The 21,807-nt window shown below is 40.1% G+C and overlaps 1 protein-coding gene across 1 annotated transcript in view; it reads left to right on the plus strand.

Moving 5' to 3' along the window:
* Window positions 1–21,807, plus strand: part of PLXNB2 (plexin B2) — a 257,964-nt gene that overhangs the window by 181,965 nt on the left and 54,192 nt on the right. The window contains exons 8-15 of the mRNA XM_054173886.1: window positions 902–1,002; window positions 3,434–3,560; window positions 5,284–5,434; window positions 7,663–7,777; window positions 8,487–8,589; window positions 9,075–9,176; window positions 14,380–14,472; window positions 15,655–15,736. Of these exons, the coding sequence (XP_054029861.1) occupies window positions 902–1,002; window positions 3,434–3,560; window positions 5,284–5,434; window positions 7,663–7,777; window positions 8,487–8,589; window positions 9,075–9,176; window positions 14,380–14,472; window positions 15,655–15,736 (874 nt within the window). The remainder of the gene's footprint in view (window positions 1–901; window positions 1,003–3,433; window positions 3,561–5,283; window positions 5,435–7,662; window positions 7,778–8,486; window positions 8,590–9,074; window positions 9,177–14,379; window positions 14,473–15,654; window positions 15,737–21,807) is intronic.

The following is a 21,807-nucleotide window of genomic DNA, read 5'->3' on the forward strand; positions in this document are numbered from 1 at the left end:
TGTTGCTATACAGTTTGTGCTCTTTAAAAGTAAAACATAGTCATCAACAGGAAGCCATATGTCCCGTTCTCTTGCGTCCTTTCAGCAGCGTAAGTAAAAGGGCTGGTTGTGTGCTGGCTCCTTTCTCTGTGCAACAAAGAAAGACAAAATTGTTTATTCTCAGCACCAAAGGAAATCAAAACCAGAAGCTGTATATTTACTGGGGGACTGAGGCACAAAAGCTGATGATGCTCTTGTTCCTGCTGCTTCCTGTCATAATTATTTGTTTTCTTTCATGAACGTATTGCATGGTGGAGGGTTAAGTGTGGAGAAGTGCAGTAATCCAAAGCTCTGGCTCTCTCATGCTTGTGAACTTCCTGAAATACCTTCAGGCTAAAAGCACCACTGACAGTTGCATTTTCAAACTCTTTCATCTCCATAATAGTGATATGTAGGGAAGGATGTTCTGTTTAAAAAATTATCTAGCCAGTACCAAGTTAACCTTTTGAAAGTATCTGTCCTGCAGTAGGTGTTTCTTGAATTCACAGTGTTCTTGATGCAGTTTCTGTCCTGCAGTGGCTGCTCTAATGTACATTTCCAGAAGCAGCATAACTAGAGGAACTGAAAAGCTCAATTTTTTAAGACTTGCTCATGATTCTTGATCCTATGTCCTGCATTAATTGGAAAAGAGGTTAGAGAACATTAGAGTGAAAAAAAAGCAGAAATGTATGAATCTGGACTTTGTAAGGGAAAAATAACCAGACTCTGGGCTTGTTTTTATTCTCTAAAAATCTAGCTGAGTTTGATTATAAAAATAGAGTCAGGTCTTCTGCTGCTTCAACCCTATCCACAAATGTTTCCATCTATTTGTGCCTTCTTCAGATCCATTACAGTTTTCCTTACTTTGCCTGCCTTACTCCAGGTGTATCAGCTACCTGTGCAAGACTGCCACAAATACTCAGACTGTGAGAAGTGTACTCAAGCACGGGATCCATACTGTGGCTGGTGTGTGAGAGAGGGCAGGTGAGTGCTGCTGGTGTTTTCTCAGGTGCAGGCAGTGGAATAGCTCAAATATTGACATGTTCTGTGAGTTACTGCTCAGCCTAGTGATCCCAGTTCATTGTACCCAGCCTTGTGCTCCTGAGAGTGAAATAATTTTGTCATGCAGACATTGGTATCTGTCTTCTGTGTGCACAAATAAGTCCCCGTTGACTTCTACACATTTGATTAGTTTGGGAAAATACATAGCTTTTGACTGGTACTGCATATCAGTATACATCTTCTATCTGCATGCTCTCTGAACTAGACAGTCAAACTCTCTCAGTTCTACACAGAGAGAGTGATTGCCCATTGGAATGGGCTGCCCGAAGACGTGGTGGAGTCACCGTCATTGGAGGTGTCTAGGAGGAGACTTGATGGGGTCCTTGGTTTCATGGTTTATTTGATTAGGTGGTGTTGGATGATAGGTTGGACACGATGATCTTGAAGGTCTCTTCCAACCTGGTTTATTCTATTCTATTCTATTCTATTCTGTTCTATTCTATTCTGTTCTGTTCTATTCTGTTCTGTTCTGTTCTATTTTTCTTCCAGAAATTAAAAGAGTGCTCCCTATTTACAATTCAGAAAATATTTTTATATATAGAGTAGAGCAGGAAAGTGTAAACAAGAACATAAAAGAAAAAAACTGTTCATTTCTCATATGAAGTATATAGCTCAAATGCTGATTTTATCAAAATATCATCTATCAAGACATGTAGCTATGCTGAACCCTCACCTAACTGTAGGAGAGCAGAACGTGGTGCTCAGACAACTACCTGGGGAGGTTAACTGAATTAATATTCAAACATGTGTAAACTAGGACAGTACTTAACATCCCTTGAATGTCTCTTCTTTACACTCTGCTTTGACTGGAGTGCCAGGGAAGAGGAGAAGGAAGAGCAGAGCACTTCTGCCGCTCTCTTTTTGACTACTAAGTTAATTAACCCCTTGGCATGAGCAGTTGGGAATTCATGATTCTAAGTTCTTGCTGTTGGAACAAAGGGGCTATTTAATTATAGTATGCAGATGAATTTCAGGCTTCTAGCTTTCTGTCTGAAAATATGAACTATCACGTTATCTGACAGCCTGATATGTAGCATAATATGGAGCAATGCCGAGAATTTAAGCAGTATGTGCAGGTTTATGTAATTCTTCTAGCCTGAGTTTCAGTTCATGTGCATGAAACCTGGGGATTTGGAATATACACCTAAAACTCCTCCTGGGCTGCTGGGAGTTGAAGTCTGTGCCATATATCATACAAAAGGCAATTTTCCCTAGATTTCCCCTCAGGTTTCTGATATGACCACTGACCTCAATAAATCAAAATATTAATGGTCTCTAGGAACTGGCAAACATGAATTTTTGCATTTCCTAGTATTTATTTCCAAATGGAAGAAAAAAGTGTTTAATTTCTAGTATTTTTCTCATCTGCAGCAAGTTCTGCCTCACGATCATGCACAGCACTTAATACTATGTTTAGGGATATGTTACATGAATGCAGACTATGTAAATTACATATTGAAAGGTAGGGTTGACAGAACTGTGCAGCAGCTGTTGAAGCCCTTGACAAATTTGTTAATAGTCTTCTGTTAGAGCAGCTGGAGATGCTGCAGCATTTTCTCCAAAACTGCACAGAATGGAAAGAAAACACATGACACTGTCCCCACACAAGCACTTCAAGGAGCTTTTGTAGCCACATATGCATCATCTGTGTTGCAGCGTGTCTTCTTTCTGCCCTTCCTACACTCAAGCTGGGAAAACCTCCCAGTATTTATGGTAAGGCTGCACAACTTTCCACAATATTCACAGTGCCCTGACAGAAAGAGGTCTTAAATAGTGACAGGAGTTAATGAAAACATTCACCTCAAAAGTAACATTTCTAGTTTTATGGTTTCCCAGCAGCTCTGTACAAGCCTACATGCCTCTAGCAATACTTCTCTCTTCTGTTTTACTCTCATGAGTGGGGTGTCTTATTACTGGCAACTCATGGGTATCTGCCACTTGACCTACATTAGAAACATGCTGTGCCCACTTGTTCAGGACTTTGCTGTTTATTAAAATGTTTATCAGACTGGTTTCAGATGATCAGACAGTGGTTCCATTGCCTTGATGCCTCCTGTACTAAATATTACTGCTTCTAAATGGTATGGATTGTCTGATCCAAAGTTGTGTCCAAAATAGCATAGGCATGTTTCCCCACTTGCTGTTGACATCTCAAACCAGCAATACTTACTCCACCACTTCCTCTATCAAAATTTCTCTAATAGCAACCTAAATAGTCAATAGTAGATTCCCATTCTTGTGATGTAATTTCAGGTAACTAGTTTTTCTAATCGCAAAATCAATGTGTGGCTCAGAGAAAGCAGAGTCCAGCTATAATATTGCTTTGCTTCGGGTTTTGTTCCTGTTTTATCAGGTGCACAAAGAAGGCAGACTGTGGAACAGCTGATAAGGAGAACCACTGGCTGTGGAGTCCAAGTGGCACATGCATGTCTATCGTTATTGCAGACCCTCTAAATATGAGTCGCAGAGCCCCTGCTAAGGTATGACAAGAAAATGCTTTCTCTACATGTTTGTAAAGCATATTGATGTTACTACCAGGAAGATGAATATCTGCATTTCTTGATGCACCATGGAGACTAGGAATAGGATAGTGTTCTGGATATCTCAGGCTTTGACATTTCTCACAGTGCTCTTTCTTGTCTACTGTTTTTCTAGGTTGCTGTTCATATTTTCTTCTAAGAAATGTTCTTTTTGACCTTCTCTGTAAACCAAAATGATGCAGTAGTATGGATGATAAACCACTTACATTTATCTGAATATTATGAAAGTGTTGCACAATGTTGTATAACCCATAAAAAGTAATTGATAGGGGAGATTTCATGCTACCCTTTCAGCTTACTTGAGCACTTGAGTTAGGTAAGCAGTGAAGCCATAAGCTCATGCTTTAAAATCAGCACAGGATTTGCCTACACAGCAAAGTTTATCTGAGCACATGGAAAGGCTAAATTCAACATGCAAAACAACTCTGTTACAACAAAATTGAGTGTTGAGAGTGTAACCAGGGTATCGTAGCTTGCTCTAACTCCAGGAAGAGTATGTCAGTGCAGACTGAAGGCTTGCTGGGGGTGCTCAGCAAGTAAAATTAGTAAAATAACTTGTAATCATTCTTAATCAGAAAGAAAGATACTTTCGTTCAAGTTACTTTAATTCCATTCCTAAATGATGTAAAGAGCATTGTGTTAGGGCCATATCTATGTTGAATAAAAATGTTGGTAGAGTGAATTTAGTCCACCTAAAATCCACGCCTTCTTTTAGTTTAGTTCTTGTCAGCTTGCATTGACAGACCTCTTGTGTCTCATATCAGCATCTGAGACTAACATACATAAACCCAAAAATAAACCCAGATTCAAATGGGTATTTACATGCTGCCTGTAACATCACTAATGCCACTTGTCTCCTCCTGATTCCTTCTCTCACCAGAAAACTTTGCTGCTCATAACACAGTGAACTGGTTTGAGCAAGAAAGGCATGATTGTTGTTTCTCCTGGCAATAAAAAATGGGAAAAGTTAAACTGCATAATTAACACAATTGAAGCATTAAATCAAGGAGAGCATCCAAAATTTCATTTAATTTTTTTCCTCTTTGCTTGCTAAGTTTTCCATTTTAATTTGCTTTTAATTCATTCTGTATCAAGAATTTCCTCAGGGAATTTATGATCTCACCATCACATAGAAATCCTTTTTCAGCAATAATGATAGACCTCAGTGGGTTTCTGGCATACGCATGTGAATCTTGAGGAAGCCAATTTCTGTTCATCCCTTTCAAATTCCAGCTTTTCCAGCCCATCCAGCCTTGGTTTCATTATTCATTAGTAACACCTAAGGTTAATGGAATTTTAATTAAATTTGTCAGGATTTAAGTGTTAAAACACTCTGTTCACTGTTGCTGAGGACAATACTAAAAGGCCTTGGGTGTGTCTCTACAGACAGTTTTGTTCTGATCTAATACACTGACTGGACAAGGATTTTTTTATACCAGTCTAATTCAACACAGACCCAGATTTGTAGAAGTATAAGGAGAAGAGATTACCAGATAGAAAGAGATGAGCCAGATAGAAAAGGAGAATTTTCTGTGATGCTAGTCAAAATATCCCTGCTGGGCAAAATAAAAGAGCAGTTGAAGTGCTCTGGCCTTAATTCTTACTGGGTCTGGGTTGTTTGTCTTTTCCCCCAAATATTTTACCTTTTAAATTTTGTTTACAGGTGGAACTGACTGTAAGTCCATTGCCAGCTTTGACTGACAGTGACCAGGTTTTCTGTACATTTGGTGAAACAACCCATTATGCTCAACTAAAAGAAGGGGTTATCATCTGTGATCCACCTGATATAATTCCTCCAACACCAAAAGGCCAAGGTAAAGAAATACTGCTGTTCTCCACGTATAATAAGCAGTAAGAGTGTAGACTTTTGCTTCTAAGGTGATGCTCATATATGATCTGCATACCAGTTTTTAATCATCTTTCAGTCCCTTTCCCCAAATAGTCTATTGCTGAACTATGTCTGTTCAAATACTTTTTAAAAATAAATAATTAATTGTTCAAACTTTTAACATTGCTTACAAGCCATGGCATTCCCAGGAACCTGGTTTCTACCAGAAACCTGATACAGGAGCTTGGCAGAGGTATAGACACAGAGGCAGAGACATGGTGTTCTGTGTCCTAAAGAAGCCAAACTCCAGTTACTCTAGTCTTACTCTAACAGCTCTGAATTGTCAGGCCAGTATATCTGAATATGTGCTTCAGATGTAAAGTTCTTCATCTCTGATGTCTTAGTTTGCTCTAGTCATCTGTAGTTCAAGTGGCTTATTTTACGGTCCATTTTACAAGGCTGTCCTTTCTCTGATAAAGCCTCCTGCCTCTTCTACTATGTGCCCTCCAGCTTCTGCAATAGTTAGTCCAGTGGAAAAATATGTGATCGTATAATTAAAGGCTGTATCATTGTTCTGAACCACTGATTATATGCTTAAGGTCTGTTACCAACCATAATTCTCATGCCATTTCCTAGACAGTGCTTTATTCATGCATTAAGTTCATAGATCTTGATGCATAAACACAAGGAATAAAACTGGTTATACAGCACTGTTTATTATGTATCAAGGTTTAAAGAATTAAAACAAAAAACAAAACAACTAAACCCCACAACAGAAAACAGGTGCTCCTGCAGTTTGCAGAGGTACCCCTGAGGATAACCTTTTTATATGTATCACAGCAGTCATGAACTGTCAGAGCAGTGCTTCAAGGCACTATTTAAGATAAGTTTCCATCCTCTTAAGGCTGAAACAGGTCAAAATGCAGTTTTTGTTGCAGGAAGAGTAACAAGTTAAAATTTCACCCAAGTTTTAAACTGGCTGGGGTGTGTCATGGTACCAGATTATGCCAGGTGTTAAAGCACCGCTCTGTTTCTTAGTGCCATTTCACATTCTCCAAGTATTTTGTAAAGCAGGACATCAAGAGACCAGGTGGATAAATGTGACAACTTGATGTCTTCCTGAATAAAATGTAAGCCTAGAAGCCTGTCAGGAATGGCATTAGAGTAACCAAGTCACCCGAAAATAAAAGATCTCTCTGAGATTCATCTGAAAGGATGTTCAAAAGTATTATAAAGATACTCACAAGCTTGGCATACACTGTAGCAAAAAGCAGACAGTTATGACACAGGCGGCAGTTCCTGGCAGCATGTGACAGAATGTCCTGTGCCATCTACTTATGTTAAGGAACCCTAACGAGTTTGGAAAAGTCTGAATTACTTTAGCAGTGGTTGGTTTCAAAGAAAATAGGACGTTTCTAGGGAGTAAGGATGGTTTTTTCACAGTCCCATTTTTAGGAAATCCCCTGACATTCCTACCAGTCTGAAATATTCAAGAGGACCTAGTGCAGGCAAAGGTGACTTCCAGCAAACAGCTGATGGTCTTCCAGGATCCTGTTCAAGGAAAGCAAATTGCTCAATAGCTTGTGAAATAGCTTGTCACAAGACCTTAATGATTTCTGTGAAAGGTATTTCAAGCATCTTCTTTGAGGAAAGCACCAGTTCCTGAAGACAAATTTTCCATGTTAGTTCAGTAATAATCCAGACAAGAAGTACATTTGTGGAGAAATCTTGTACGGTAAACTGAAGATCACAAGTGCCTGTGGTAACTTATTGTAATTTTACATGCAGACATACTCATATTTAAGAAAATGTTTAATTTAAAATGACTGTTCTCATGCCAGGTTTCATCTACATTCAATTATCTCTTTATTCGCTTTTCCTTGTTCTTCTAGACTCTTTAAAATTCTAGCATGAAGATAGTGCTGAGAAACGCTTCCATAAAACAAAGCTATTCTCTAATTTTGCTTCTTCCCTGTATTCCATCTCTGCTTTTCTTCTGACAGCTCTGTGTGAAGGTTTTGGTAAAGCTTAAAAAAGACAAAATAGAGCTTGCAGATCTAAGTACAATAGCTTATGAGATGCAGAGTGTCAACAATATAGTTAAATATTTGCTTGTGACCGTGAAATAAAAATAAAGGTATTGTCATTGTAACATTCAGCTCAGAGCTAAAGAATTCAGCAGTCACTTAGATATTGTTTTTTCTTTTGTGATAGATCATGTTTCAGTTCCACTTCAGTTAACCTTTGGACAGAACAAGATATTTTTTGCATCACATACTTACCCTTTTTATGACTGTGAAGAAGCAATGAATCTTATTGAAAATCAGCCGTAAGTATTGCAGCCTCTTAACTTACGTGTTTAGATCCTGTAGCATGGTGCTGTGGGTAACTGGCAGCTGAGTTACTCAATCTTTTCATAATTAAGCCTTTGGTGCTCAAAATTTGCCGGTTTTCAAATCATTATTCTTACATTTTAATGGAGTTTAAAAATGGTTGAAGGGCACAAGGTGAGCCATTAACGTAAAACATGTGGAATAGGATTATTCACAGCATATATAATTAAAAGCCAGTTCAGCAGGTTGCCATTTCTGTAGCTGCTAATGTATCTGCAGGTAAGCTCTATGGACATCTGCATGCCTACTTGTGATGTGTTCAAAAAGGACAGTCAAATTTGACTGTACCCATCATCAGCCCCGCTCAAGGCGTTGCTACTCCAGGGTAGGTGAAACCAACCCAAACCCCACTTTGTCCATCATGATATAAGAAGGTTGATCAAGATTATTTCCAGTCCACTCAGAATTGATCTCAAAGTTTGTGTGAGATGCTCTGTTTTTCTGATCCTTGCTCAGATATTTAAGGGAGAAAAAGACTTTCTGGGATTCTTGAAATGTTCTTAGGAAGTTTTCAGCTTAATATAGTAAGGACACTACAACAGATTGATCTACCCTCCATGAATAAAGATGGAAATCCATTTACTTTTTTTGTCAATGGGTGAAAAAGCCTGACAGTTTGTCATGACTATCATGTTCTATTTGTAGATGCTATTCCTGTGCAAGTAATAGATGGAATTGCCAGTGGGACTGGAAGAGACATATCTGTGAAGAGTCCTCTTCAGTACAGGATGTGATTAAACAAAATATGGTAATGCTTAAAATTAGGATTATTAGGTTTTTATTAGAACACTTCAGTATTTTCTTTGCTGTTTCTCTCATATCAGTTGGCTCATTTAGAGATTTTGCATTTATTCTAAGTTAGTGTAAGGTTTGTTCTAAAGAAGTGTAAGGTTTGGGGTTTTGTTTAAAGGACAGTGCGGGGGTGGGAATTTATGTGATTGAGGAGGGGCAGTGAGACAGAATAACTCCTGGAAGGTTATTTTTGTTTCTTTTACCATTTTGTTTCATTGGGAAGAGCAAGATTTCAAGGCTCAGAAAGATAATCACCCACAGCTTTGACATATGCTGCAGTCATTTTTAGCATGTCTAATTTGAAAGGGTGTAATCAAATCTGTCACCGTATTTTAAGCTTGAAGTTCTTCAGAACAATCATTCTGTTGTCCAAAGGCCATTTGAGCTTGTTGTGATAAGACTTTTTATTTGGAATAACATATGAAATGTTTCTCTCCCCAGGAAGAAAATTGCCCACAGTTTCTAAACCCTAACCCTCCAATAATACCTATGGAGTACCAAACAACAGTGTATTTTGAGGGAAGACATCTACATTATTACCAGGTAAGAAGATTAATTCAAAGCTGTCAGTCGGATTCCACTTAAACTACAAGCACACCCCTAAACTGAGGCCTTAATTTATGTTCCTTGGAGATTCTGCTCATAAATATTTTTAAAGAAGGAGAAGAGCTACACATTCTAGCTTGACATAATACTGATTACTGTGGTAGAATCATCACCAAGGCAGAATAAGAGCTGGACTACTAGCTGTAGGCCCTTTTTACAAATAATGTAAGTTGGACCTACTGAAACATCTGCTATTTATTTTTCATCTAATGAAATGAGAGGAGATTTAGGAAATATTAATATCTTTTCTAATTAAAGAATTGCGCTTTTTGGTTCTAGAATGACATCACTTCTTGGTGTGCTTAATTAATTTCTCACTTTGCAAACAAAAAAAAAAATGCACTCAGAAATTAAATGTTTCTTTGTTTAGTTAAAACAATCTTTTGTACTTTAGTGTGTGTCTGTGACCATCAAACCAGATCAGTTACTTTCTCAGCTGCAGCAAAGGCTGCTCTTCCTCAGTACTTGCTTCCAGAAATTAAATTACAAAGCTTCTAAGAATCCAGAGTTTGATCCCAAGCTTTTAATTGTTTTATAACCTTGACAGTGCCTTTTTTTTATTATTTTAGTTTGATAAAAATGAAGCTTTAAAACCACTTCTTTAGATGACAGCTCAAGTATTGTTCTTAGTTTCTATTGTTTGTGTTGTCTTTGTGTAAATGTGAATTGATGATAGATGCACTAGAGATTGCTTTAACTACCAGCCATCTATCAAGGGAAAGAAGGCTTTTGGTTTTTTCAGGGCTTTTTTTTCCCTTTGCCAAACTGAAGTACCATATAGTTTAGAATTTCCTTCAATCACCTCTTCTGCACCTGCCAAGGGACAGAAAAGGGTAGATAGGTCTGGAGTGAGAAGAGCAGAGAAGGGTAAAAGGCAATCCACAAGCAGTACCATCATCCTGAAGACCATACTGTGTATTTCTACACTGTATTAGGCATGTATCAAGCCCATGCTATACATGGATATGTTAAAATATAAACATTTTTTTTCTCCAAGACCTTAAAATATATGTAAACAAAGAATATAAATTAGCTGAATTTTATGTGTTTTCCAACATGACAGTACTGGTCCCTGGCTGAACGCTCGTCCTATAAAGGACACACCCTACAAATGGAAAAGTATTCCAGAGGATTTACTCACATTTCTTTTAATTGACATTGAGAAGAGCTGTTTTTCTGCCTAAGAAGAAAATCTTTCCCTGCTCCTTTGATATTAGTGGAAGAGCACTTTCTTTATTGAGAACAAGTTCTGGACAGATGTATAATGTAGATATGCTGAATTTGATTTCTTGAGGACTCTTTTCCTCCAAGGAGGAGAAACAGCAGCAGGAACCCATATACTCCTTATCTAGTTTGTCATTCTGTGAGTAAGTACTTTAATCTTTCAGAACTACTAGTAGAGAAGAGGGAACAAAAAAAGCTTTTGCCTCCTTTTTTCTGTTTTAATTTCTATGAAGGATCAGTTACATTTAATGAAGGAAGAGCCATACCATGTGGACTGAGCAGTTTTGTCATGGGTAGCAATATCTAACAGTCTGCCTACAGATCACACCTGGCATTTATCTATTAATTTAACTTGAAACTAGGAAGGCTTACATTGAATTCAAGTCTCTGTGAGAAATAAGATGAATGCAAAGATGCTGGAGAGCAATGAGTGCCAAATGATGTCAGAATATTTTTTTCTTAGGTGAGTGCCATGTGGGAACATCATCTGTCATGGGAGCTGCTCCATATATTCTAGTACAGAGGTGCATTTTTAAGCCAAAATAATAATGCTTTTACTGCCAAGATTTGAGTAAGCACACACAGTGACTACAGCTGTTTACACAGACCTCCAAGTATGTGTAAGAACAGACAAATCAGGCATGAAATAGTTGTAATTGTACAGGCACTCATGCCTGTAGGGTCATGCTAGCTGAAGCAATAACTTTGATACTGAAAGTTCGTTAGAGTAGACTTGCCTTACACTTAGCCTTTCATTAGCGTTTCATCGAGGCAGGGTTGCTCACAAGAAGCCGTGGATGGGTATTTTGTTGGAACTGGCCAGCAGCACAAATGCAAAATAGCATATGTCTTCTAATGAGAAACAATTTTGCCACAGGATATCCTGGGCATTATTGCAGTGTGTTTGGAGCTAGCAGTTCTGCACCTATGAGCACGTTTAAGGTCTTTATTGATAGGTCATGAGTATATATTAATTTTCCTCCTATTTTCCTTGCATATGAAGAATGAATGTTCTGTTGTCACTTTGAACTACTAGCTCTGTTATCTTGGTTTAACCTGTGCTTTGCTTAAAAGAGCAATGCACAACCTACCTTATCATGGATCACTGAGCACACTAGGCAATATTATGTATATAAGCATCTCTGTTTCTAAGTGATTAACAGTAAAGGTTTGGGCATACTCAGTGAGTAGGAGAGGTGGTTGGCTTTTAAAACTGCTATTGCAGTGTGTGTGAACAGGATTGCAATGAGTACATTTCCTCATGAGGTCTTCCACTGGAGAGAAAGACTAAAAGAGAAGTTGTTGTTTTTCTACTCCTCCTCCTTCCTCTGAAAGAGTAGCAGTAGGAAGAAGTAAACCAAAGATACTGCCATTCTCTTGGGAACAGCCTCATCCAGGACAAACAGTTGAGAGGAAAGTTTAGTACTGATCTCCATGCAACTTCTGAGAGGCATTCTGTATCTGAGTCCTTGAGAGAATGGCACAGTAGAAGAGACAGATGTACCAGCATCTTATTATATGTACAACGATTTTCATTAAAAGTAATTTCACATTTGGATTTGTCTTTGCCATGTGTGTCTGATGTATGTGTAATGCACTTCCTAGTGTTTGCTACATGTCTCTTCTTTCACCCAGACTGCTGACTGTGAGCTCCGTGGCCTCATGCCCAAGACCCTGGTATAGCAACTCTTGATTTCAAGTCACTCCAAATAGCAGCTGTCACACACACTGTATCTCCCCTGCTTTCCCAGTGCCTTCTGTTAAACATGTGGGAAAGTCTTACACAGCAGCAGAACTCGAACATTTGTGAAAAATATATGATGTGCAGTGGGTGAAGTAGGGAAAACGAGGGAGCATTCCTCATAAAAGAGATCTGCAAGGTGCTTTGAAACTTGAAGTATGTAGATATTTTCTGTAAAGCAGAATGGACTGTAAAACTTTCAGAGAGGATTTTCAGAGCTCAGGCAGTCGCTTATTTCCTATATGCAGCTTCTGAGAAGGCAGAAGTTACAGTTTTATTCCTCTCTATAATATAAACAACAGAGAGACTGAAGTCAGGTCCTTTAGCAGGTTAAAGCATGTGTTCCTTCTCAGCCCCAAATGGTAGTGGGCTCTTGTGCCCAACCTGTCACAGTGAAGGTGCAGAAGATGCAGTAGTAAAAGTTTCCACTGCAGTACAGTGACCTGTGATTTACCAGTCATTCCAACACTGAAGAAATAGCTTAGAAAGAAAGAAAGAAAGAAAGAAAAGATATTCATTCAGAAGACTTAGATGTTCTCAGAACAGAAAAGAAGAATCAAGTAGCTTTTTTTTTTTAATGCTATGTACGTGGAGACTCAAGCAGTCTTGAACAAAGGCACAGACAAGTTCTTTATATCCATGCAAGAACTGAAGTGAAGTTCTCATGAATCATAGAATCATAGAATCAACCAGGTTGGAAAAGACCTCAGAGATCATCAAGTCCAACCTATTACCCAACACCTCATGACTAACTAAACCATGACTTCAAGTACCACGTCCAATCCTTTTTTGAACACCTCCAGGGACGGTGACTCTACCACCTCCCTGGGCAGCACATTCCAATGGCAAATTACTCTTTCTGTGAAGAACTTTCTCCTCACCTTGAGCCTAAACTTCCCTTGGCACAGTTCAACAAGTCCACTGGCAGAGTCCTGCACTGCGTTAGGGCAGTCCCTGATATTGGTACAGACTGGAGGATGAATGGATTGAAAGTTGAGCTGTGGAGAAGTACTTGGGGGCACTCACTGATGGGTGAAAAATTAGATATGAGCCATCAATGTGTACGTGCAGCCCAGAAAGCCAATGGTATCCTGGGCTGCATATAAAGAAACATGGTCAGCAGGTTGAGGGAGGTGATCTTCCTGGGCCGTTAGGATGAAGAAGGTGTGGCACTGGAACAGGTTGCCCAGGGAAATTGTGGATACCCCACCACTGGAAGTGTTCAAGTTCAAAATGGATGGGGCTTTGAGCAACTTGATCTAGTACAGGATGTCCTTGCCTGTGGCACAGTGATTGGACTAGATAGTCTTCAGAGGTCACTTCCAACTTCTTCCCCAGTGAGTTCTGATTTCATAACTCTTTACCAACAATATTGTCTGAAAACATCCTTGCTGCTTATTTCTTTTTCTGATTCTTCTGGCAACAGTTTGCACAGCTGTCCTGTGAGACAAAGCAGGACAATGACCCAGCACAGAAACAGTGTTGTGATGTGTTTCATTTTTAGCCAACCCAGTTGCTCAGTTGAATCACAGAATATCCAAGCTCTGAGAGTTTTGCTGGTGCAGCACAGGGTGGTATGTGCTGGAGCTTAAAGGCAAGAACTAATAGATTTAGAGGGACACGAGAGAGGGAAGAAAATGTCTAGGAAGCAGGAATACCCTTAAGCTGGTGCTGCCATCAAAGATTCTCTTGTGAAAACATAGATGGGTTCATGGTAAGGCAGGAGACACAAAGCTAGCAAGATCTGAGAAATGTTCATCCCAGTTTCTCATGCAGTTCTTCAATTCCTGCTTTGCCCAAAGTCCCTACAGAGAAAACCTTAAAGGGCAGAACTCACACAGCTCTGTTAATAACACATCTGATGTGTGAAGCCATCCAGTATTCACAACTCTTGGCTTTTTCTTACTGCTCCCTGTAACAGAGTGCTAGATATGTTCTTGTTTTATTTGTACTGCTTGGTGCTTCCACTTTTAACAGACTTTGGAGGGGTGCAGCAAAGAAGCAGATTATGCTGATTTAGTGTTTCACTAGCTTTGTTTTAGAAGATGACTTTAACTGATTTGCCATCTCTATTAGGTCTTGTTAGTTCTGGTGCTGAGCAGAATATTTCCTGGTGATATTTTATTGTGTTTGGTGATGCTATATGATTCTAAGCTGAACTTTTCTCTTCCATAGGATAAAAAATTTGTGGTTGGAAACAGTCAGTTTGAATTTGAAGCTCCTGTTGATCAATCAAGTGATGGAAAATTTTCATTCATGAGTAAAGAGGTAAATGCAACAAAATGATTCACCTACTAAATATATTCAGTCCTGTTCCAGTGTCCGCATGGGTGCAGAAATAGGCAGGTAATATTGGTTTCTCTCAGAGAAGAATGTCATCTGTGATGGAGGTTCTTCTCTGGCAATAACCAAAGGCAGCATCTTTGGCTCAAAGCTTCTGGGATCTCCCCTAATGGCCCTCAATCTTTCTCCTTGATTTTTTTGTCCATGCAACCCATGGATTCCTTGAACTGTCCTAGAAGCAATTTGGGACTTCTACACTGTTATTCTTCACTTTTTGTGCAATCTGGTAAAAACAGAGAGGATAAAAGGTGAGAATTTCAGAGCTCTCCCCCTCCACACTCTGATTCATTATCTTTTCCTTTTTGCATCTGTAAAAATGGGAGTAGAAACAGTATCTTGTTGTTTGGCTATTTACTAGCTCTGCTTCTTTCACTCAAGTTTATTTTACCAGGAAAGGAAATACTATTATTTTTTTAAGTAGTTTATTTACCAAGCTCAAAGTTATACTCACAAAGGTTATGCTGACTTTAACCTTTATGTCTTACAAGCTTACTAACAGAGTAGTTTTGAGAACTAATTAGCTTTTTCGCAGCATTTGAGCCTAGCACAAAGCAATTGCTCTATAAAGCCATTGTGTTTTTCTTTGCTCTTTTTCCTTCCCACCACTTGTTCTTGTTGCTGTCTTTCAACATGAGCAGAAGCTCATGTCTTGGAACATGTGAACGTTGTGCATTGGCTATAATGAGGGGGGTGCACTGAAAAAGATGCAAGAGATTCCCCTCCATGTGATGCAAATGTGCTATGTCCACAGAAGTAATGGGGCCAGATGGTGTGGGAAGGGAGAACTCAGCAGGATCAGCCGGTATACTTGCTGAATATGTACAGTACCTTTGCTACTTAGATACTTATAACCAAATGTAAATTAAATTAATGAAAAGTGTGCACTGAGATATTGCTGTCCCTTGGTACTTGAAACCGATTGTGAAGGATTATGTTCATTAAAATGTTTTTCTATAAATGTACTTGGCCAAGGTTAAAAAAAGGACATAAGGTTTGGGATCAGTTCTAAACCCTTCACAGCTCAGATTATTGAGAATCATAGAAAACATACGAAATTAACCTTGCCAAATGAAGGTATAAATATCTCTATTGTGTCTTTATTTCCAGTTCTCCTATAGTGCAAATGAAACCCTGCTACTTAACTTATCCATAAGAACAGAGAAAGTCAAGATTGACAGCAAACTGATGGGTAAGTATGAAATATGGGTTTAAAGGGAGATTAATTGCAGTAAAACAGGAACCTATTCCTTCATAATTTGGAATAAGAATGTTACCTTTGTAGGTTTTACTGGTCTGTATGAAACAAATCTGTCAGGTCAAAAGTTATTAATACTAAACTCATTAATTAAACATCAGTGTTGTACATATTAAGGCCATTTTATATATTTTACTTACATATTTTATGTATTTTACTGCCATTATATGAGGTCAGCCTCACCTCTGTGCCTGGAAAGATCATGGAACAGATTGTCCTAGAAGCTATGCTAAGAATAGAAGCATGGAGGGCAGAGAGGTAATTTAAGAAAGCCAGCATGCCTTCACCAATGGGAAGTCCTGCCTAGCAGTCTTCTAGGATGGACTGAGTGAGTACATCAGTGGACAAGGGAAGAGCTATGGTTGTCATCTACCTAGACTTCTGTAGGGCTTTTGACATGGTCCCCCACAAGGTCCTTCTGTCTAAATTAGAGAAATACAGATCTGATGGATCCGTTGTTAGGTGGATAAAGAATTGGTCAGATGGTCACATTCAGAGAGTAGTGGTCAGTGACTCAATATCCAGATGGAGATCAGTCACAAGTGGTATCCCATAGGGCTGACCAGTGCTGTTTAATATCTTCATCAATGACATATACAGTGCACCCTCAGCAAATTTGCAGATGACACCAAGTTGGAGTGCTGTGGCTGACACACCTGAGGGATGCCATCCAGAGGAACCTGGACAAGCTCAAGAAATGGGCCCATGTGAACCTCGTGAAGGCCAAGCGCTAGGTCCTGCATAGGGGTCAGGGCAACCTCTGGTATCAATACAGGCTGGAGGATGATGTGATTGAAGTAGCCCTGCAAAGAAGGACTTGGGGGTACTGATGGATAAAAAGATTGACATGAGCCAGCAATGAGCACTCACAGCCCAGAAAGCAAATTCTGTGCTTGGTTACTTCAAAAGAAGTGTTGCTGGCAGGTCAAGGGAGGTGATTATGCCCCTCTGTTCCACTCTGGTGAGATCCCACCTGGAGTACTGTGTCCTGCTCTGGTGTCTTTGGCACAAGAACATTAATCTGTTGGTGCAGGTCCAGTGATAGGCCAGAAAATTGATTAGAGGGCTCAAACACCTCACCTATGATGACAGGCTGAGAGTCTTGGGGTTGTTCAGCCTGGAGAAGAGATGGCTGTGGGGAAACCTTATTGCATCCTTTCAATATGTAAAGGAGGGGGTCAAACATTTTTAGCTGGGCCTGTTGCAATAGAACAACTGGTAACATCCCTAAAAACTTTCAAGGCCAGGTTGAATGGGGCTCTGAGCAACCTGATATAGTTGAATATGGCCGTGCACACTGCAGGGGGGTTGGAGTAGGTGACCTTTAAAAATCCCTTCCAATTTATGCTATGAGCCTAAGTTTGCTTTTTCTCTAAAGGGCAAACCTAATAGCAAAGCTTTACAGTCCAAACATACTGAAATGGCTTGATTTTCCTTTTTTCAATGGCCATTTCCCTTCCCCAATGAACTTTGCCCCTCTGATAGCATAAGGGGATTCATATGAACTTCACCTGAAACCTCAGCTCAGACAAATTCTGCAGCCTTTACACCTTCTGGTGATCAGCAATACACAGAAATATTCAGTGTGCTTTCAGTTCATTACTTTATTCATTTATTTCTCTGTTAAAAAAAAAGTATATTAAGTGTTTTATAGCACATGCTGGGACTCTGATATAAATTCCTTTTAGGTTTTTTTTTTTTTATTTCAACACGAATTTAGGAAGGGCAGGTCCTGCCTCTCCAACCTGATCTCCTTCTATGATCAGGTTACCCACCTGGTGGATGTGGGGAAGGCTGTGGATGTAGTCTACCTGGACTTCAGCAAGGTCTTTGACACCGTCCCCCACAGCAAACTGCTGGCTAAGCTGTCAGCTCGTGGCTTGGACAGCAACCCTCTGTGCTGGGTTAGGAACTGGCTGGAGGGCCGAGCCCAGAGAGCGGTGGTGAATGGTGCCACATCCAGCTGGCAGCCAGGCACCAGTGGTGTGCCCCAAGGATCAGTGCTGGGCCCCATCCTGTTTAATATCTTTGTTGATGGTCTGGATGAGGGGATTGAGTTAGTCATCAGTAAATTTGCAGATGACACCAAGTTGGGAGCAGATGTTGGTTGGTTAGAGGGTAGAAGGGCTCTCCAGAGGGACCTTGACAGGCTCAACAGATGGGCAGAGTCCAACATGATGGCGTTCAACAAGTCCAAGTGCCGGGTGCTGCACTTTGGCCACAACAACCCCGTGCAGCGCTACAGGCTGGGGTTGGAGTGGCTGGAGAGCTGCCAAACAGAAAGGTACCTGGGGCTACTGATTGACAGCCAGCTGAACATGAGCCACCAGTGTGCCCAGGTGGCCAAGAAGGCCAATGGCATCCTGGCCGGTATCAGGAATGGTGTGGCCAGCAGGAGCAGGGAAGTCATTGTGCCCCTGTACTCACCACTGGTTAGACCACACCTTGAGTACTGTGTCCAGTTCTGGGCCCCTCAATTTAAAAAGGACATTGAGACTCTTGAACATGTCCAGAGAAGGGCAACGAGGCTGGTGAGAGGCCTCGAGCACAAGCCCTACCAGGAGAGGCTGAGGGAGCTGGGGTTGCTTAGCCTGGAGAAGAGGAGCCTCAGGGGAGACCTTATTGCTGTCTACAACTACCTGAAAGGTGGTTGTAGCCAGGAAGTGGTTGGTCTCTTCTCCCAGACAACCAGCAGCAGAACAAGAGGACACAGTCTCAAGCTGCGCCAGGGGAAGTTTAGGCTAGAGGTGAGGAGAAAGTTCTTCACAGAGAGTTGTTAGCCATTGGAATGTGCTGCCCAGGGAAGTGGTGAATTCACCATTGCTGGAGGTGTTCCAAGAGGGGATTGGACGTGGCACTTGGTGCCATGGTTTAGTTAGCCATGAGGTCTTGCGTGACAGGTTGGACTTGATGATCCTTGAGGTCTTTTCCAACCTTATTGATTCTATGAACGTACAATGATGAAGCAATTGTGTCTGTTAGCTTAGTTGTGAGTGAGCTGAGGAAGTTCCATCAAAATCAGAGCAGTATGTGAGAGGTGAAACTCACTGTACACTCCTTTGGACTGAAGTTTAAGGCACAATAGTGCAAAAACTGCAAGGCAACACACTTATTACTTGTGTGATGAGTCAACATCAGGAAAATTTAATATGCCCCCAAGTAATTTACCTTGCAGATTAAATCATCAGACCATAATTTTTTACCTGTGCAATATTTAAATTTATTCCCTTTCATATTGACTACATAGAAGTATGTTTTTAGAAGTCTTTCCCTATGGCTCTGTGCACAGTGTTGAAAGCACTTAAAAGAGGACCTGGCATGAATGTTACAGGGAGTTCATATGATAATCTCACACTGTCTTGATTTCCATTCCAAAGGCTGTGGTGTTTAAAGCTGCAGAATTTTGACCAAATATTCCCACCATCTTTTTTCAAAGTCTGAGGAAAACATTGAACAAAAGTGCCTAAATTATTAAAGAAATGCTATCATTTAAATTGAAATACAGAGCTTTTGCAAGATGGAAATTGAAAAATTATCAACAAATGTCTTTTTATTATAAAGGGGATTTTTTTTTTTAATCCAAATGCTTTCCTGCTTTTAAATTTCCATCCCATATGAAACCCAGAGCATAATGTTTTTTATGCATCTTGAAAAGAACTGGCTTTGGGTATATAGTTGCTGCTGAGAAGCACCTTTGAACCTGCCCATGAAAGAACCCTTTCTTTGTATAACACTTAGTGAATACTAAGTTACGATAGCATTTGTACATCTCAAGTCATCAGGGGTTCTGAACAGTATGAAATCCAATATATCCTTTTTATCTTTTGTCCTTTTTATCAATGATTTCACAGCTGGTATCTCAAGGTGATGGATAAGAGTCTGAATCTAATGAGTGGCTTGCTGCTGGTACATTTAATGAGCTGATCAGTGCACAGGAGGAGTGTTTAATGCTTTAAGGCTGTAGCTTTCTCCATTGTGTTTATGCAACTGGATGTGAGGAACGTCAAAATGTTCCAGTGCTGACACTGCTGACGGGTGGGATGAAAATCCCTATCCACATGATGAAGGATAACAAAGTAGTTCAGCTACCATATTCCCCTGTCATACTAGGTGGCCATGTGGTGATGCGGGTGGGAAATGCAGAGCTTCAGAAGCCAAAGGAAAGTCTTGTTTAGCAATATTACCTGTCCTTGTGCAGTAGCAGCCTTGCAGAGTGTTAAATTAAGAAAGCAATTTCATTCCTGCAAAAGCAATTCACAGCACAGACGCAAGAAAACTTTTCCTTGCTGCTGCCTGCATCATCTCTTCTGCCTATAAAAGCAAAGAGCAGCATACCAGGGCTGTCACTCCAGTACTTTTCCAACCACTTCGCTCACATCCAACACAGAGAGTGAATAGTTAGCACATGAACTGTTGAAAATATTTCTTGATTTATGTTTGTTGTGCAATGACTTCCATACTGATGTGCTCAGTACATGAAGGGAATGATGCTACTTCTACTTTGTGGTTATTGATTCCTTGAGAATTCAAGATAGGGGTTGAATCAAATGGATGCTTTTCCTCATTGATTCATTGTTACAAATGCCAAGGTCCCTCAACTTTGCATATGCCTCTAACAGTGCCTCGATTGAGTTTTTGCTGGAAAAGCTACTTGAAACCAAGTGGATATGATAATCAGGTATAAGAAGGGTTAAAAACAGACTTTATCATTGCATTAACTCCCCAGTGTAAGGGAAAGAATAAAAATGTGTTGTTCTATGAAAGACTAGCTGTGAAACTGAATGCTGAGGTTTATAAAACTGCCACATTTAGAGTGAAACTGTCCTTATGAGGTTATATCCTCTCATCAAGTGGCAGAGAGAAGTATCCAAGTTTTGGGCATCTGTAATGTTATTCATGCCCAGCAGGGGAATAAGGGCACTGCTGAAAAAATAATGGGAAAACAGCATTCTCATTTTACTTTTCATTCCAGTAGAAATCTGACATGGTAGCCTCTTGGAATTAGATTTTTAAAAGCTGCTGCTGCTGTTATCTAGGAAGATATCAAGTGCACTGAAATTTTAGTGACTGTAGGGTGGTTTTGCTGCCGTCCTTCCTCGAGTCCTGCTCCTCTAAGAATATTAACAGTTTTTAAATAGATATCTTTGATGACCTTTACTAAGTGCAATCTCAAAGGGATTTATCCAGGTCTCTCTTGCTCACATCTGATCACCTCTGTTTACTTCACTTTGCTTCCTGCATGTTTAAGGATGAACCTCCTTTGAAAAAAAACAAAACACAATGTCGCTAAGGGTATAATTTCTTGAGTCTTAATGAGCTTATAAACCAACTCATCACTACTGTAAAGGGGAAATGTTGAGTCTCTGTCTTGTACTCTCCACTCCCATCTGTGAGCACATTTAACTCTTGAGAGAGCACAGGAGGAAACCTGCAAAGTTTTCTGCTGTTCTGATGAGTTAAGTTGATTTACAAGACTCAACAAGTCTCAGAGCCTTGGTGGCAGAGGGTGAAAGGCTGTGTGGCCAGGGGAAGAAAAAAAACCCAACCAATAGAGAGAAGCAGTGATTAAGAGAAAGCACAGAAAAGGAGGGAGCAAGAAGTTTCCATCTGTGCAGTATCAACTACCTTCCTAGTTAAGCACATGGCACTCACATGCTAGGTAATCTGTGCAACTTGAATGCTTTCCCTAGAGAAATGTGTGGCATCTTTTCAGTCTGTTTTCTTCTGGGCTAGCTTGTAAGTGCATCTCCAGATGTTTTCTTGCAAGCCTAGGCTTTCCATATGGTGCTGAACCACCTAGCTTTGCTTCTATTTGGGAACATTTATTTTGTTCAGTGAGTCTGCATCATGCTAGAGATTGATGGGGGCCAAAACAAGCTTAGTGTCTGGGACAATTGATGCATAGTGCACCAGTAAGAGAGACGTGATTGTCCGACCTAATCTGTTGGCTCAGACAAACCATGTTAAACCTCACTACAGAAGGAATAAGGCATACATCGGGGCAG

The sequence above is a fragment of the Dryobates pubescens genome, chromosome 27 (genome assembly GCF_014839835.1).
Source record: "Dryobates pubescens isolate bDryPub1 chromosome 27, bDryPub1.pri, whole genome shotgun sequence".
NCBI classification, from domain to species: domain Eukaryota; kingdom Metazoa; phylum Chordata; class Aves; order Piciformes; family Picidae; genus Dryobates; species Dryobates pubescens.